General features: G+C 41.0%; 1 protein-coding gene across 1 annotated transcript in view; it reads right to left on the reverse strand.

Moving 5' to 3' along the window:
• Positions 1–2,335: 2,335 nt before the first annotated feature.
• GRHL2 (grainyhead like transcription factor 2) overlaps positions 2,336–16,503 on the reverse strand; it is a gene marked incomplete at both ends in the record, with an annotated part of 58,409 nt that continues 44,241 nt past the window's right edge. Inside the window, 5 exons of the mRNA XM_079533391.1 lie at positions 2,336–2,450; positions 3,679–3,743; positions 8,227–8,312; positions 12,858–12,952; positions 14,397–14,428. Coding sequence (XP_079389517.1) covers positions 2,336–2,450; positions 3,679–3,743; positions 8,227–8,312; positions 12,858–12,952; positions 14,397–14,428 — 393 coding nt within the window. The remainder of the gene's footprint in view (positions 2,451–3,678; positions 3,744–8,226; positions 8,313–12,857; positions 12,953–14,396; positions 14,429–16,503) is intronic.

Here is a 16,503-nt window from a genome sequence, read left to right on the forward strand (position 1 = left end):
CAGAACCTGGGCTGAAATCTTGCATGTATGTGATTACTGCTGAGCTTAGCACACAGCCTCTGCTGGGACATCGTGACCAACTGAGAAATCTCAGTTAAATTCCTTGGAATCCCAAACACCATTAAATAAGAGATAAATACAAGAACCAACAGCATTGCTCACAAGTCTTGTGTACTGGCCCCAGTTCTTAACGCTGCCTGTCAAAACTGTCCTGTTTTTTGGGAGTGGAAAAGTATCAGGGCTATGTCAGCAAAGACTTTTTATCTGAGTCTGAGCCAAGCAAAAATAAATGAAATTACCCTAAATCCACTGTATCCACTGTATCCAATCTAAGATGTCCATCCTTAAGCAATGTAGCAAAAGCATTTTACTGGGGTTTGTATCCATAAAAAGACAATGGAATTACTACACAAGTCTGCATCAGGAGCAGAAAGAACACACAACAGATGAGTAGAAAAGGAGAGAAGACAGACAAAACAGACGCTTTGCTTTCCAGATGTGTATGGATTCTGAATGTGATAGTCCTGACACATGTAGCAGAGCTTTCATAGATTCTGACAGTGCAGGAGCTTTGACAGGTACCTGACTTTTGTGTTTGAAGATCAAATTTTAATGGGATGCTATCACTAATGAAGTTAAGAAATTGCAAGAGCTTGCAAGACAATTGATGCAGAAATATGATAGAATCAGATTGGTTAGCTTTTCCAACTACTTTGCTTGGATGTAAATAGCTCCCACAGCTCAAACCACTAGAGAAGGAGCCCCATTAAACTCAGCAGTGTTTCTTTACGTCATTAACCGGCTAATGAAAAAATACTGTGACTAAGTGAAAAAGAGTCTTTAGAAGGAAGAACCAATAAAACTCTAAAGGTTGTTCGTAGGAAAGGCCTCACATTTCTGCCTGTCTCATGGGATCCCTGCACAGTGCATGGGAAATGAAATGCTTACAATTGAAAACCACAGGATTGTTCACTGTGTGAGGAGCAATCTAAAACAGGAAGAGGAACTGAAAAGTAGAGAGACAGGTGCCAGGTTTGCATTTGCTGGGGACATCCAGGCCTTGGACTCCTTTCCTGGTATGATTAGGCTGTAGTCTTTCTCTCTCAGAATTCCTGCGACAGATGTGGAACTTGATGGTGTGACTGCATAGTTCACCCTGGGTTCAGATCCAGCCTGTAAAATATTTACATCAAGCCCAACTTTTTACCTCATTGAACTGCACTAGGAGTCAAAACAGAATCATTCCTTGGAGATACAAGAGCAAACTCCCTTAAGAAGATGTCTGAAGTTTCTTGCAGTGTAGAGGAATGCTTTAATGAGCAGTTTGTTGGGGTTTGAGACAGGCTCATTTTGAGAGCCCTCGCTTCACTAAGAGAACAGGCCTCTAGGCACACCAGACACAGGGGTGCTTCTATGATTTGGTGAAAGCTGGATGGAGTACTCAGGTGTCTATGTTTGAGACCTGGGCACCAAAGGTGGGTCCCACAGTGACAGTGCACTCCAAATGCTGTAGCACTGTTTGCTCCAATATTTCAGTATAAAACTGGGTGGGCAGGGATGGAGTGCACAAATGCAGACTCAGATTCTCAGTACACACTCTTTAGCAGATTGCAGAAATCTAATCTTCTAGGAAATATTCTGTTAAACCCTAAGCCCAATACATACAAAAACATAGTGGCAATAAACGTGCCCACATACAGTAGTTAAAATATATTATTGCATATTATAAACATTATATACAAGGTTAAAATGGTTTCTTTACCATTTACTTACAAGTGACATTTGTAGCTGAATGCCTTACTTACAAGTCCTCATTGCTACATGCTGAGAACTACCAGAGGTATTTGGCAAGACTATACACTAGAGAGAGATATGGATTGGTCTGAGCAAGTGAACTCTGTCAGCCACTTTCCCCACCTTTAGCACTGTTTTTAGCGAGAGGAGAGAACTACTGGCAAAGAGATTTACATAAGATTTCTGAAACTGGACCAGCAAAGTTCCTCACTATATTTTAGAATGAGCTTATCCACACTAAAGCATGGACTAAAATGCTGCATTTCACATTTGCAGTGATTACAAATCTGGGGGCTGGTAACTGCTTGTACAATGGAGAGTGGGGAGCAATAAATAAGGGACCAGGTTAACATGAGTGGCCTTGTGCTTGACGAACCCAAGCCTGTATGCAGTAGGTGTGCATGTGCAGAACGGACAATATTTTCAAAGCAGTCTTGTAACAGTTTCTCTGATCAATGTCTGTCAACTTCCATAGGCATCTTCTGCTTTCCAAGAAGAATGAAATGCTGTGGGTTCTTTACGAAAGGGCTCTGGTCTGAGGCTAGATCTCAGTCAGTGTGATCTTGAAGCCTTCAACCACGCTTTCCATGTGCAGGATGAATGTGTCCTCATTGGAGTAGTGCTCAATAATGTTGTCATCCATGTTTACCAGGATACTGGTGACAAAGGCAAAAAGCAGTATTTTCACATACCAGAACAGCAAAAGGGAAAGCCATGCACTCCACTGCATGCACACACTCCACTGACTTCAACATGAAACAATAAGAGATTCCAGCACGTGCCAGTACAGGGACAAGACGGGAAATTATCATCAAGGTCTGCCCCATAGTCCCTTCTAGCCTCTGGATTATAGGTTGCAACTTGTGAAAGTAGTTAGATATGTGTCAGGGCTGGGACTTTACGACTTTACCCACTTCTGGAATTGCCTGCAGATGCACACCAGATTTGGTGCAGACTCAGCCAGCATTTCCTATGTGCAGTGCCAGATCCCCCAAGTGCATCTCTTTTTCTACTCCCCAGCCATGCCACAAAAAAGCTGCTCCTCCTCCTCCATGATGTGAGTCACTGACATGGGAAAGCAGTGTAATTGGTGCTGTGCACACAGCTCACAGAACTCAGCTCGGGTGCAAGAGTACTAGTACAGGTGTATAGGTGTATATATCCTCACTCTTTACCATAAAGGATTTCTTCCAACAAACACATCTCTTGGAAACAGTGTAAGAAAGAAGCAAAACATGACAAGTCTCACCTGCATTTTCAAAAGCAAAATAAATCATCAGACAAAACACTGCCCTAAGTTACAGTTAGAGCCAAAAATAAATGACTGACTTAAAATGATGTTGCTAGAATATTGCTGTTATTTAGCAGTAACAAAAAGTTAAAATAGAGAGATTCAGATTTATGATAAAGCATAGTAGCCTAGCTATTATAAAACCACAGCTGTGATGCTCGTGTCTAAATTTACTCAGTTGAAACCCTGCAGCAAACAGCGCTCTCCCTTGTGCTTGCCTGCCTTTCAGATTCAGGCAGCGGCCCATTTCTTCTTCATGCTGCAGGGAAACTCCATGCTGCATTCACAGCAAAGGCTGTGCCTTTCCCATACCACTCTCCACAATGTTGTTAAGTATATAGCCTGTAAAACAGGCTTTACGCAAATACATTTTGCAAACATAAATACTGCTCCTTCACAGCAAGCCTATGAATGCCAGTCAGAGACAGGCTGCATGTTTCTTCTTTTGCCACCGTTTGCTTTTTCCATAGACAGTAAGACTTTAGGGTTGTGGGCAGGTCTCCTAGAAGTATTTGTACTGTCTAGTATAATGATGCCCCAGGCATAGTTGGGAACCGTGACTGTCACCGTTAGTTTACTTATGGCTTACTTACCCCTTTTTGCTCTTCTTATAAAGTTTTGCAATCTTTTCCACTGGCAATCCATATTTCTCAGAAATCTGAAATCATCAAAACAAAGGAAATAAAGACTAATGAGGAATAGCACCTCACCTCTTCGCTTTACATAAGGCAATTTAAACATTGTCTCTGCAAACTTTGACAGGATAACTATGAAGAAAAGTCTCAAGAGAAAAGTTACAATGACATTATAGCTTTATTTAAGGATGATTCGGGGAGAAATAATCCTAAAAATCTTCATTAAAAATACTAACTTTTCTATCCAGAAACTTGGAGACTACAGTTTTCACAGATATGATTTATCATTGCCTCAGCATTTTCTACTGATCTGCTTGAGAATTAACACACTCCCCAGGTTCAGATGCTACCCAGGAATTTCAATCCCATCAGCAATCTTTCTGCCTTTCCTTACTCTGATTTTCTGGACTCATGGAAGCAAATACACCTCACCCAAGGCAGAAGACAGGTGAGCAGCAACACAACAGGACATCTACTATTTCTCAATGGCATTTCAATATCTGTTAAGCTAACAGGACCCTTCGTGGCACTCCTTTGGCCTGAAAAGTATCTTCTGGGTCCCTTTTCTGGTGGGAGGCCATGGTACTGCACAGACCATATTGCTGGGGAGGTGGCTCAATTACTAGGATTGCAAAATGAGAATGCTGTATCACAGAGCATCACCTGAATGTACTCATAACGAGATGCCTCAGAGAAGTCTGTTAACATGGTAAAGGACTTTTAAAATCAACCCCTTTACATCCACTCACATGATAAAGTAAACAATATAGCAAAACTTTGAGTGAAGAATATAGCCAATAAATTGCCAGCATCAGCAAGCATCCTTCACTGCAATGTTTTGGCCTTAGTTTGCATCAGTGTGTTGGCTCACTCTAAAACAAACCTATGGTGCATTCCTGGAGCTGATGTTCCTGAGAACTGAGAGCTTCCTTTCTAAATTATGACTTTTCTTTGAGGGAACGGGTCTCACCACTCACACTTTCGAATAGGATTGTCCCAAGAGGAAGAATAATTATGGAAAAAGGACCTTTTAGTCAGTGATTAATGAACTGTGGTATGCTACTGCCAACAAAAGTAAGCTTCTTGCTCTTCCCAGGTTAAATGAGGTTGCAGCTAAATAGCTGACTCTTTTCTTCTGCATCAGAGAACTGAAATGCACAATTAAAAATCCACTAAAACCTGTCAAACATCAATCACTGTGAAATCCTTTCCTTGCGTTTGCGCTCAGATTGCCATTGAGAAAAGTCATATTTTAGAAAAGTAAATGAAAGCAATTATGAAACAGAAAATGAAAAGCAAGCAATGGATAAAACTCAGCATCAGGGACAGACTCAAATATTCTCAGGTTAAAACTCAAACACGGCTCTCATCCAGACAGCTAGAAAATTAATTAGCCTGTACCTGCCTACATCACCTATACTTGTATAACTGTCATCTTGCCTAACACAGAATTTTCTGTTTAGGAAGTACAGCATAACTCCAAGATATGACAAGCCAATGAAACTTTGACCCCACCAACAGTTTCCTCTGCTTGCAGTTTCTATCTGTGGCTAACAGGGGATGATGCATTTAAGGAGCATCTGGTAGGGTTCACCAGACCCACCCACTCCATACCTCACTTTTACTTGTGCCAACATGTTTCACTGCCCTCTTGGATACTGTGCTGGAGATACGTGAAAATGTCACAACTCCTGTGTGAATGAGGAAATGCTGTATCTTCTTTGGCACGTTAACCCTGAAGCCTAAGGATACTGTAAAGATCAATGCCGAAGACTTGATACAAACATTCTTTTCTCAAAGAGGCTTACTAGCAGTTAATATACAGCATTCTGCACATTCCAGCATCAAACTTTCCTAGGATACTTGCGATGCCTAACACTCTTGCATATCAAATGTTGCTCAAAGTGGTTTGGGACCCTGGGACACCACTTCCTACACAAGCTATGAGTGGTGGGGCCAAGAAAGTCTTGCTTGTCACACTGCCTGTGACAGGTGTGGGATTTATATGATATGAAGGGATTAGGGAGCTTTGGGAAAGACTTCCAGCCAACTGACTAAGCACATTTCTCAGGAACCCCTAAGGATTCAACCAATTATACTAAATGGTGAGCTGTGGAAGCACGGCTTGAAGCAGGAGAATGGGAAAGCCTCCCACTCAGAGGCTCAGAAAGCAAGTCTCCAGTACAAATGTGCTAAGTCCTGCTGCAGAATCTGAGAAAGCAGAGAGCTAGCATCTGCTAGGGCATCTCACTTAACACCCTTTTCTGAAACAGGTTTGTTGCCAACTCAGGGGGAAAAACACTACTGCCAACCTCCACATAAAACAGGATTTAGTGTCTGATCACAAGCATGCTACAATACAGTAATAAAATATATCTTTATTTGCAGTATTTTCCCTTATAATCTCTATTGTGAAATATTCCGAGCAGAGAATTCTCTGCTTCCCTTAAGATGCCTGAAGCTGTGGGACATCCTTCAGAGTGGTACTGAAATGACAGGCTGGTTATCCCTTGGGGCTGCAGCCCCCTGGCATGGCAACTCTGTCTGTAGCACACATCTGATTGCAGAAGCCACCAGAAATGCTTTTTCTGCTCAAGTCAGGATGACACGAAAGACACAAAAATGACCTGGGCTGATAAAGGAGTGCAGGAAAATATCTCTGCCAATTTATTCCTATGGATTCCTCTGTTGCCCTAAATAGGCTGGAAGAACACATACATATAGACGTGTACAATAAACTGTGGTCTAGCAAGCTCTGTTGAACTCAGCTGGTTTTAATTTCAGAAAGACATTAGAAGATGCTTGAATTTCCCAGTTTAGATCATCCTCTGTCATGTTAGACTGCGGCACCTACTAGATCCAAAGAGTTAACCATTTTGGATGGAATTTGGATGAGTCTGAAAGCAGGATTTGGATCTGGTCAGTCACCAGATCTTCAGTTTCTTGAATCCTTGCACTGAACTTAGAATTGAGTATTTAGGATGTGCACAATTACAAAATTGCATTATTTGCTGAAAAGATTGCAGAGAAAGTAGTTAAGAGTATATAATTTGACAGCTTTTTGGCATTCACTTATCTACTATATCCTACCAAAGAGAATTAAAATTTTATGAATGTATTCCTTCCAGTGATCTGGGACATTTTACAACAGATTAGATTTCTCTGGTGCCGAAAACATGCCACTGAGTTAGCAGCTGTGCTGACAGAAGTATACAGAAACCTTTCCTGTTTCTGGACCAGCTTTATTTTTATGTTACAGAGTAGCTGGATACAGGCATTAAGAGGCACAGAATACCGAAGATAAAATGTTAACGTTGGCATGAAGTGTTATGGAAGAATTAAAACTTTCTTTTAACTTTCATATAAAGACAAGATAACATCATGTTCCAGTTTTACCATGAATCAGATTGCAGCCCCTTCAAGTGAAGCCTTCCTATTATTATACATGTGCATTCTGCACAGGTACAGCTTTAGCAAAAGAATCATTAGGCCATTTCTGTAACGCAGCTGACTCACCTCGGAGATACCCTGATCTGAGTAGGTGCTTGGGACAATCCCAAAATCCACAAGATCTTTTTGTCTTGTACTTCTGGCCAAGTAACTCAATCCTTACTGCACTGTATTTGATACGTGCTACAAGACACTGATGATTTTATGCAAGCACGAATATATATATACTTCTAGCACTCAGCTGAGCTCTCTAGAGGCATTTTCCTCCATTCCCATCTTCTCAGGCCAGGCAGTTTCTCTCTACAGGTCAGTCTCATATTAGTTCCCCACCTAAGCAATGAGACACACAATTGCTTCTTCACCCTTCCCCCACCAAATTCCACACAGATACTAGCCATCAGCTCATATAAACAGTATTAACTATAAAAATATCCACTCACAAGCACAGATAACATGTAACAAAGAAAAACTCAAGAGAAAGATGCATCTTGACAAAGAGATAGGCTTGAGCAGGTCACAGTGGGAGCTAGGGCTGGATAAGGCGTGTGAGACAGGAGTATGAATGACCTGCCTGCATTGGCTCATTGGCTCATGACCTGTCCCTTGTGTGCTGAGACAGCACTGCACAAAAGCCAGATGAAATTCACATGGAAACAGTGCATCTTTGGTCCTCTTCTTTAAAAGATGGCTCTGAATGCACCAATGAGCACTGCAGAACATTCAACAGGTTCTGAATCAGCAGTTCAATAAGAAGTGTTTCAGAAAACGAAGCCTTTATTTCCCCGCTTTCTTGACGTTGCTTAATTACTGCCATTCCTCAAGGGTTGGCTCTCCAATAAACCAGTTCTGTGAGTCTATTTTATCTCAGTAACTTGCTGACAGCATTCAGTTTAGAACATGTCAACATTTCAGAGATGTGCTCCGAACAGCCCTTATTAAGCTTTTAATATATCTGAGAATAGCTTCATCTCTCTATTACATTTTATCTCAGCAACACATTGAGAGTCTCAAAATTTTCCTACTAAGAAAGATAAAGTAAGGACATTGGATACTTACCGCTTCCATTAGACCCTTCACTGTGGGTGATTTCAGCATCAAGGCATCAAACACCTCATCTGTCTCCTTCCTCACATATAAAAGCACTGAAACAGAAAAAAGTCAAACTTTGGAGCAAGTCCAGCCAACTAAACAGATGAAACACCTCACATTGAGTAGAAAAATGAAATGCTGAAAATGGTTTGCTCTTAAAAAGAAAAGAGGAATTTCCTATCAACAGTGATCCAAACACGGAAAACACACCATGGCTGCTCTGAAAACACACAAGGGAAATGCAATGAATTTAGTTCAATGTGGGAAATCTAGGCATTCAGGAATTTAAACCTCCATGTACGCAGAGAAAAGAAACCCCAACAAAAAATGTTTTGTCCTGTGACAAAACATGCAAGCAAGGACTTCCTTTTCTTGGCTTGCATCTTCTCCAAACTTCATCCGAAAGACTGGGAAAGACATTAAAAAAAAAAAAAAAAAGGCAAAACTACATGGCAAAAGCAAACTAAACAGGTACAAAAAAGGTGACCTGTAGCCAATCCTCACAGACAAGAAGCAATAAGAAGGAAAATAAATGCTAATCACTGACAGAGAGACTTGCTGGTTATCTGGCAAAAGCAAAGCAGATGCGTATAAAATAAATAGAAATAAACATAACTGAAGACTGTACCAGCATGAATTCAGGCATATTTGCAGCAAATTGTAGCTTTTTTGCCCATGTTTTCAAATGATTGGAATAAGGTTTAAAACATGGCTGCCCAGATCAGTTTCCTGTCTTGGTCTACAAAACCAGGTGTCAGAAATAATGGCAATTTTTGCATCTTCAATTTAAAAGTATTAGCCTCAAATTGGCTCTGCATACCTGTTGTAGCAGTCTTTTTACCTGCATTTGGCATTTGAAAGAGTCCTTTTTGGTGCCAAAGAAACTGAGATAACTTTGGCTCACAAATTAAACAATGGTCAGAATGTAAAGGAACAAAAATTTTCACAGCAGTAGTTAAAACTTGATTGGTTTTGATATTCTTACTTGCATGAGCAAGCACTCTTTTCAAATGTTATTTTTATTTGTACTGACATATTTACTGTTTCAGTAATACTTTTCTTGCAACTAGAGGGCTGTCCTGTAACTTCCAGCTTTTCAAACATCTGAACCATCTGCCAACCTTAGTAACTAAAAACGTGTCTGCAAAGAGGAAAAATCCCTCAGTCTGAGGCTAAAGATGGGGTCACGGTACAAACCAAGCACTCAGCTTTAAATTGCTCTGTTGTGTTTGGCATCTCAGGGAATGTTATGTTGAATGAAGGATCCATTACAAGGATAACAGGCGACTTGAATCACTATTACACACACAGAGAGCCAGGATTAGTAAACATATTGGAAGGGAGGGGTGTTGGTTTTCTTTCCCAATAACAGGTGTGAAAAGCCCAGTTTTGATCCACTAGCACGCTTTTCCATAAATGACTCCTGGCAGCATCAGTGCCTTAAGATCCTGCCTCCTCTCTGCTCTTGTGCTCCATTATTCTGGCCCCTGTGAATCCTCCTGCACTGCGAACAAAAAGAGCAGATGCATGTGAAAAAATAGCCCAGTTCTGTGAGCTGTTCTTCAGACTGCCCTCTGCTCCAGTTGCCAAAGCAGCCCGGCAAACCTTTGTGTGATGATGTGACTCAACCAGCACTAGCAGCCTGTGCACCTATTGTCACCACCTCCATGCCACCTTGACAATCTCACTTCAAAAGCAGAGACTGCAATATTTGGGGGAAAAAATATCTTGCATCAGGCAGTGAGTTATTTTTGACAGAGTAAGACAAATTCAGATTTTCCTAATCTCTGCACTACCTGGACTTAGCTTTCAGTGTAGTGTTCTTGTCAAAGCTGCAGCTCACAATATTCCCTAATGCTCTTTAGATGTTAAAAGGAGTTGCAAAAGGCAGAAGTGACAAATTTATCTTCAGGTACTTAAAAAAATAGCACTGATTCACAAAACCACACCAGTAAGCAGCTTTTGTTGAATGCAAGGCAGGCTGTTGTATCTGGGAGATTTCTGGAAGTCAGGCCACTCAACAGGGGTTTTAAACATGAATGTGAAAGAACTATGTCAGACAGCTCTTCTGAAAGTGTCAACAGCTTGGATCTCAATTGGCAAATCTGCCAAGGTGGAAAACCAACAGCAGACATGGCAAAAAGGAAACTAAAAACGTGATGAGAGAGGAAGTCCTCTACTCAGACTGGCAAGCTGAGCACAGGTGTCACCAATGCCCAGCCTCACACTGAGCACCCAGGGCACTTTGTCAACTCATCCCTGCATGGAGATGTGGCACATTTTAGACAAGGAAAGTAGGGCTGGTAGCCAGGCTTTCCTTTTCTACACTTGGAGTTTTCATTGATCGCCCAGATACCAGTCCTTCAGATAAAAGAGTTAGAGAATGTATGCATAGGGATGGTTCACCAAACCTTATCTTTTTTGAACCCAAAATGGTTTAAGTGTTTAACACAACACTTCAGAGAGAAAAAAAATATGACAGGCTAAGAATGACGAGATTGGAAACCAACCTGATTTGTAACAGGGCTGCTGGATTTATAATGGGAAACTTCCATTGAAATCTGCACATAGTGCACATTTACATCCTCTACATTTCTGTGTTGGGCACTTGTACTTTCCACAGAGACCAAGGACATGAAAGATACATTCAAACAGATGCAGCTATCTGTGTGAGAACATGAAACTTGTCTCACTGACGGTTTGTAACCCCCTTCATAACCCTATGCTCTTGAGGGCTGTCCCTTGGTACTTAGCTCCAAGAGGCAGAGGGGAACCAACACACTGTCACTCTAACTCTTCATTTGCACTTGAACCCCTCACTGGGCCCAAGCTTCTAGAAATGCTGGACCGGGGAAAACAAATGGAAGAGTAATGCCCAGAGACTCCTGTGGCAAAGACAGTATTGATAAGTGGGCAGATTCAGCTGGAGCTCTCCATCAGTACAATCCCAGATGTAGGGTTCCTGATGGCAGGAAGCTCACCAGAGCAAAGGCCATGCTGGAGGAGGTTTGGCCTCCTGCCAGCATCGACCAAGTTGCAACAAATACTGAACAGGAAGGGGATGTGAAGAGAGCATCCTCCAGCTTCTCTGACTCCATGCCTCTCCTGGATTTAATTATTTAGCATATTTTTGTCGTCAGCTGAAAAACATTTTTTTCTTTTGCATCTTCCCCTTGAAATAGTTGCAATTCCTGGACAATATTAAAACAACTTACCACAGCAAAGGACAGGAATATTCAAAGCAAAGCAATATCTCCCTGCAGGCACCTCTCCAGGCTTCCAGCTGGGAAACCCAGGTGAAACTGCAGTAAAAGACAGTTCTTAATGCAGTCCTTGTGGCTGTCCCCTTCTGCTTGATGTAGCCCAGAATGATAATGTGAGTTTCATCAAGGCCTTGAATCAACCAGATGCAAGCCTGTGGTGAGTGCTGATCTCATATTATTCATTGAAAGGATTAATTAAAGGAAGAATATGCTTACATTCATTCTAGGAAGACACCACTCTCTGTCCTATAATCTTGTATGCTTCCCTTGGTTCAAGCATACTACCTCACCAACAGAAATAATTTGCAAATACAGGATTATGGGAAGCTGAGTCTTACAAATGCTGAGAACAACTGAGCTCACTTCTATACCTTGTTGCCCTGTTGTCTCACAAACTGATAGGTGAACCTCAAAAAATGAATGAGCTTGATCTACATGGGTTGGTCAAACCCCAGGATTCTCCAATAACCTTACATGACAGAACTGATGAGATTGAAGGAATGGCAAATATTCTTCAGAGTGCCTAACTATGGCAGAGTAAGGCATTATCACATATAACTTTGTGTTGTAAAATACAGCTCACAAAGCATATCTTGTGGACAAAACCACCTTACATTCATCCTTCTCGCAAAGTTGACAGCTCTATCTAAACCACTGTTTCAATGTTATTCAACTAACTTGCACTGGTATGAACTTGAAAATGGGTTAGACTGATAGAGCATATGGAATGAATGCAACTGTGGTAGTATTCTCTCAATGCAGCGAAGAACAGTTAAGGGAAACAAACTTTTAAATAGCTTAGCTATGTCAACTGGAGGATGTCTCTCCATGCCTTACATTTCGAATTGGGTAGAAAAGTTCTGAGATTTCATTCAGGCTAATCTCACTCTGCAGACAGCACAAGCTTGCCTGTGTAATGTCTCTGTATCTGACCCAGTGCATCTTGCATATTGCTTGTGATCCCAGCCAGAACAGAAAAGATGAGCAGAAGTTAAAAACAAACAAACACAGACTCGCTACTGGAACATTTCTGAACTATGTAGTTTGGCCAAGGGCCAAGAAACTTTCTAATTTTTTTGCATCTTCTACACTTGTGTCCTGATCCCTTCTTGAGATTGTGCATGGTTCCGTCTCTTTTTCAGCTTTTACATCATTATTAGCAATTGCTGAAGTGCCACCTTGTATACTGGGCAGGTGTGATGATATCTTCTCCCATCTGTACTATGTTTGTATTAGCATCAAACAACTGTCTTTGTCTAAGCCAGACGCATCTTTCATTGTCTGAGAGTAGGACTCCCAGAACAGTAGTTTTAACCACTAAGAATTGATAATTACCTCTTTTCAGGCCTTCTTCTTTCATTTGTTTCAAAGGGGATGGACCAAACTCCTCCTCCACAGGTCGGAACATCCTCTTGACCAGGACACTGCTACTAGAAAACACACAACAGGGGCCATGTCATGGAAAACTGTGCTCCCACCAACAGGAAAGAGACAACAGCAGCAGTTACACTCAAAGTACAAAGGTACTCTGGCAAAAGCCCTGCTACTTACTCAAGTAACAGACCAGAAATTGCATGGATTTAGCTTTTCATGCATATCTGAACTCTCCAAGCTTCTCAAATTGCCTAGACTGACTGACTGGGACAGGTGACAGGAAATAATATATTCAGTGTGACATATTATTTAGAAAACACTCAAGACTCTTAACTGTTTAAATACATATTTAGGCACTGGAAGAGTTGGTGAGGAAGAAGCAACTGAGTAAAAAAGTGAATTCACATTTGTATATGCATTCATCTCTTTTGGGAGAAATGCGCTTTGCATTCTCTCTTTTTGGAGAGAGCCTTAGAAAATACCAAAAGCACTTCTAAAGTCCAAGGCCACACAACACAGTGAGTTTCAAAAAGAATAACACCTGGAGCCAGATCCAGCCCACAGCTGTGACAGGCCCTGCTGGGGAGCTGAGGGCTTATAGCATGATGGCCATGTGAGAGCTAAGACTTACATGGTTAGTGCAATAACACCTTTTGTTGCTCAAATTCCACTGTGAGTCTTATGAAGAACATCAGCTTCACAGAAGGAACAGAAAGGGCCTCATGTTTTGAAGTCAATGTTAGCTGTTGGTGCTCAGCCACCACCAACCACAGTCCACCTTTTGTGACCACTGGTGAGTTCAGCTGTCTGTCTCCAAACTCTCTGATTGGAGTTTGCTCCCTTGAGATTCAACCAGCTTAGAAAGGCGTGAGGGATGCATGCCTCATAGTTAATACTGGCTGAACTCCAGCCACACATGTTCAAGTCCTTGTTTTGTGCCTCTCTATTTTAGAGACTTTCTGTAATTCTTCCAGTTCCTCTAAAGCCAGACAGTGAGCACTCCCATTTCCAGTCTTCTCCCTTCCCAGGATCTCCCATTCTATTTCCTTTCTCTTCTGATATTGGGGCGTTTGCTCTGCATTTGCTCTATTTGTCACATACACAAGTGCTGTTAAACAGCTTCCAGGACTGTGAGTGAATTTTAGTGCTTCATTAAACAATTCATGGTTTTATGATTATTTGAAGACCATTACATAAAAGACTCTTTATTATCAAATATATTGCCCTAACCTTGTGTTGAACCTTACAGCTCTTCAAATTGTTTTACACAGAAATGTAAGAAAAAATAGGTATGAAAAGAAGACAGTTCACATAAAGGGAAATTAAGCTGCATTAAACCTTCTCTCTACTATTTCTACACAAAGTATTCACCTATCATTGGTGATGAGAGAACATGAGGAAAGGGGGAGAGTGGGGTCAGTATTAGTTCATATTTTTATGCCTGCTTTCTGCGAATTTGTACTGCTAACTGCAAAGCTGATGAAACAGTAAATGTCTTACCCTTCTCTCTCATCATCTGTATTATAGTAAACCTAGAAGGAGAGAAAAAGAATTATTCCAAAAACTGACACATGCCTAACAAAGTAACTTCGAATGGGAGAAAAGACAAGTGGTTTGCAGGTTCTTAATCTGTTAAAAATCCATCTTCTATGAAACACACACATCTCCAGTTCTAATTTTGGCCAGGATAAAGTGCAGCTTTGAAAAATTGCTGTTGAATATCATCTATTTGAAATATATCTGAGTATTTTGACAGACTTTGTCCTCTCCTCTGGTTTACATAATTTTTCCATTTATTTTACAATTTTCTAAATCAGATCACTAATCACCCAGATTATCCTTAATATGATTTAAGCCACAACACTCAAAAGCTTTTTATACGTATTTAATATTGTCTGAAAACCTAATTAAACAATCAGGACCAATATTAAACCAGAGCCCAAATGGAAATGCAATTGCTAATGGTACAGATGATCTTTTTGCACAGGCTGTGGGCAGGAGAACAAGTCCAGATCACAGTTTTGTGTAAATCAGTGGGACCAGATTTACAACAGCAACAAATATGGCCAACAGGAGCAGCAGAGGTATAAAATCACAGCCCATGACAGAAGGCTTTACACAGCAGTCAGCCAAATTCCTCATATAATGCCTGCAGTGTGGGTCTGTACCAAGAAGAACACCCGTATTTCAGCTGCTGAACTACTGAGCCAGTATGGGGTGAAGGCAGGGCATTGGAGCCCTGACGAGATGCAGCACACATTTGGCTGTCACTTGAAGGTTTGACTTCTGAGCCTGTACAATTTGTACAGATTAACATTCAGAGGTGTGTGTAAAGCTGAACTCTACAGTATCTGAAATGCATTTTAAGTCCAGGAGCTACAGAACACTGTCACAATAAACTGTTCTAATATTAACCAGCATGCAATACAATTTTAAAAGTTCAGGCTAGCAAGAACACTGATATTACAACTTATAGAGCAGAAGACAAGGATGAACATTGCCTAAAGCATCTTCCAGTTATTTGGAAAATTATTTACAGGATTACATACACTGAAGAACGCTTCCACCTTCTTCTGTTATGAGACAAATCCACACTCTGTTTTGAAAGCCATGAGGACAGAAGGTACCAGCACTGATATGTGAGTGGGTGTCTTTCCAATTTGGGAGGGCGAGTCAGTGACAGCTGTGATTGCAACGTCTGCACTCTTTGTGCTCCGCTCTACCGCAATCCTCTCAGCTTTACAACAAATAGCAATTCAAACTCAGTATCATTTTAACCTTCATTATTTTAATGTCTTTCTGTGAGGTGTCTGTAAAGTTTCATCATCTACTATTTATCTTTATAAACACATATAGAAACGTCTCATTCCACTTCCTGAGAAGCTAATAAATAACAAGCTCATATTTGAAAAAACTGTCAGAGCTGACCCGAAAATTCAGGTTTGCAATTTCCCACCAAGTAATAAAGTAGGTCTTAAAAAGTCAGGTCAGGAGACTTCCTCATACTTACTGGTGATAATGATTCCATGACTTCAGCACTAAGCCGAAACTAAATATGTTTTATTATGCATCAGTATGATGGAATTTTACTTCCCATACTACACTGTATACTTCCTTCTAAAGAATTGCCACATCTCCAGGTGATGCCTACAGAGAATGGGCGGTCATGTTTCATAAGCCTACCCTTGTACAATGAGTTTAGTCTTTGTTTTCAGTCTTTCCAGACAGGGAGATCTCTTCTGCCACCAGGTGGCACTTCATCTCATCAAGACAACTCAAACGTTCAAAAAAGACTTCTAGTCACTCATACTACTAGTCCAAAATTCTTGACTTCTTCCATTCCTTACTAGCAAAAGAATGACAAAATCATAACAAACACAGAATAGTCTGTTATTAATGAAGTATACATTTATTTTTGGGCACCCAGAACTAAGAAAAGCATTTGTCTCCTGCAAGCTAAATTATTCACCAAGAGCTGCATTTACCAAAACCAAGAGCTGAAACAAGCAACCACCAATAACAGTGCTTTGTATTTATACAGTCTGCCTCAGAGCACATGCAGTCCGATGGCAGGTGGGCACCTGCTCGTCCCATTATTATTTCCTAC

The sequence above is a fragment of the Tetrao urogallus genome, assembly GCF_951394365.1.
Source record: "Tetrao urogallus genome assembly, chromosome: 3".
Lineage (NCBI taxonomy): Eukaryota > Metazoa > Chordata > Aves > Galliformes > Phasianidae > Tetrao > Tetrao urogallus.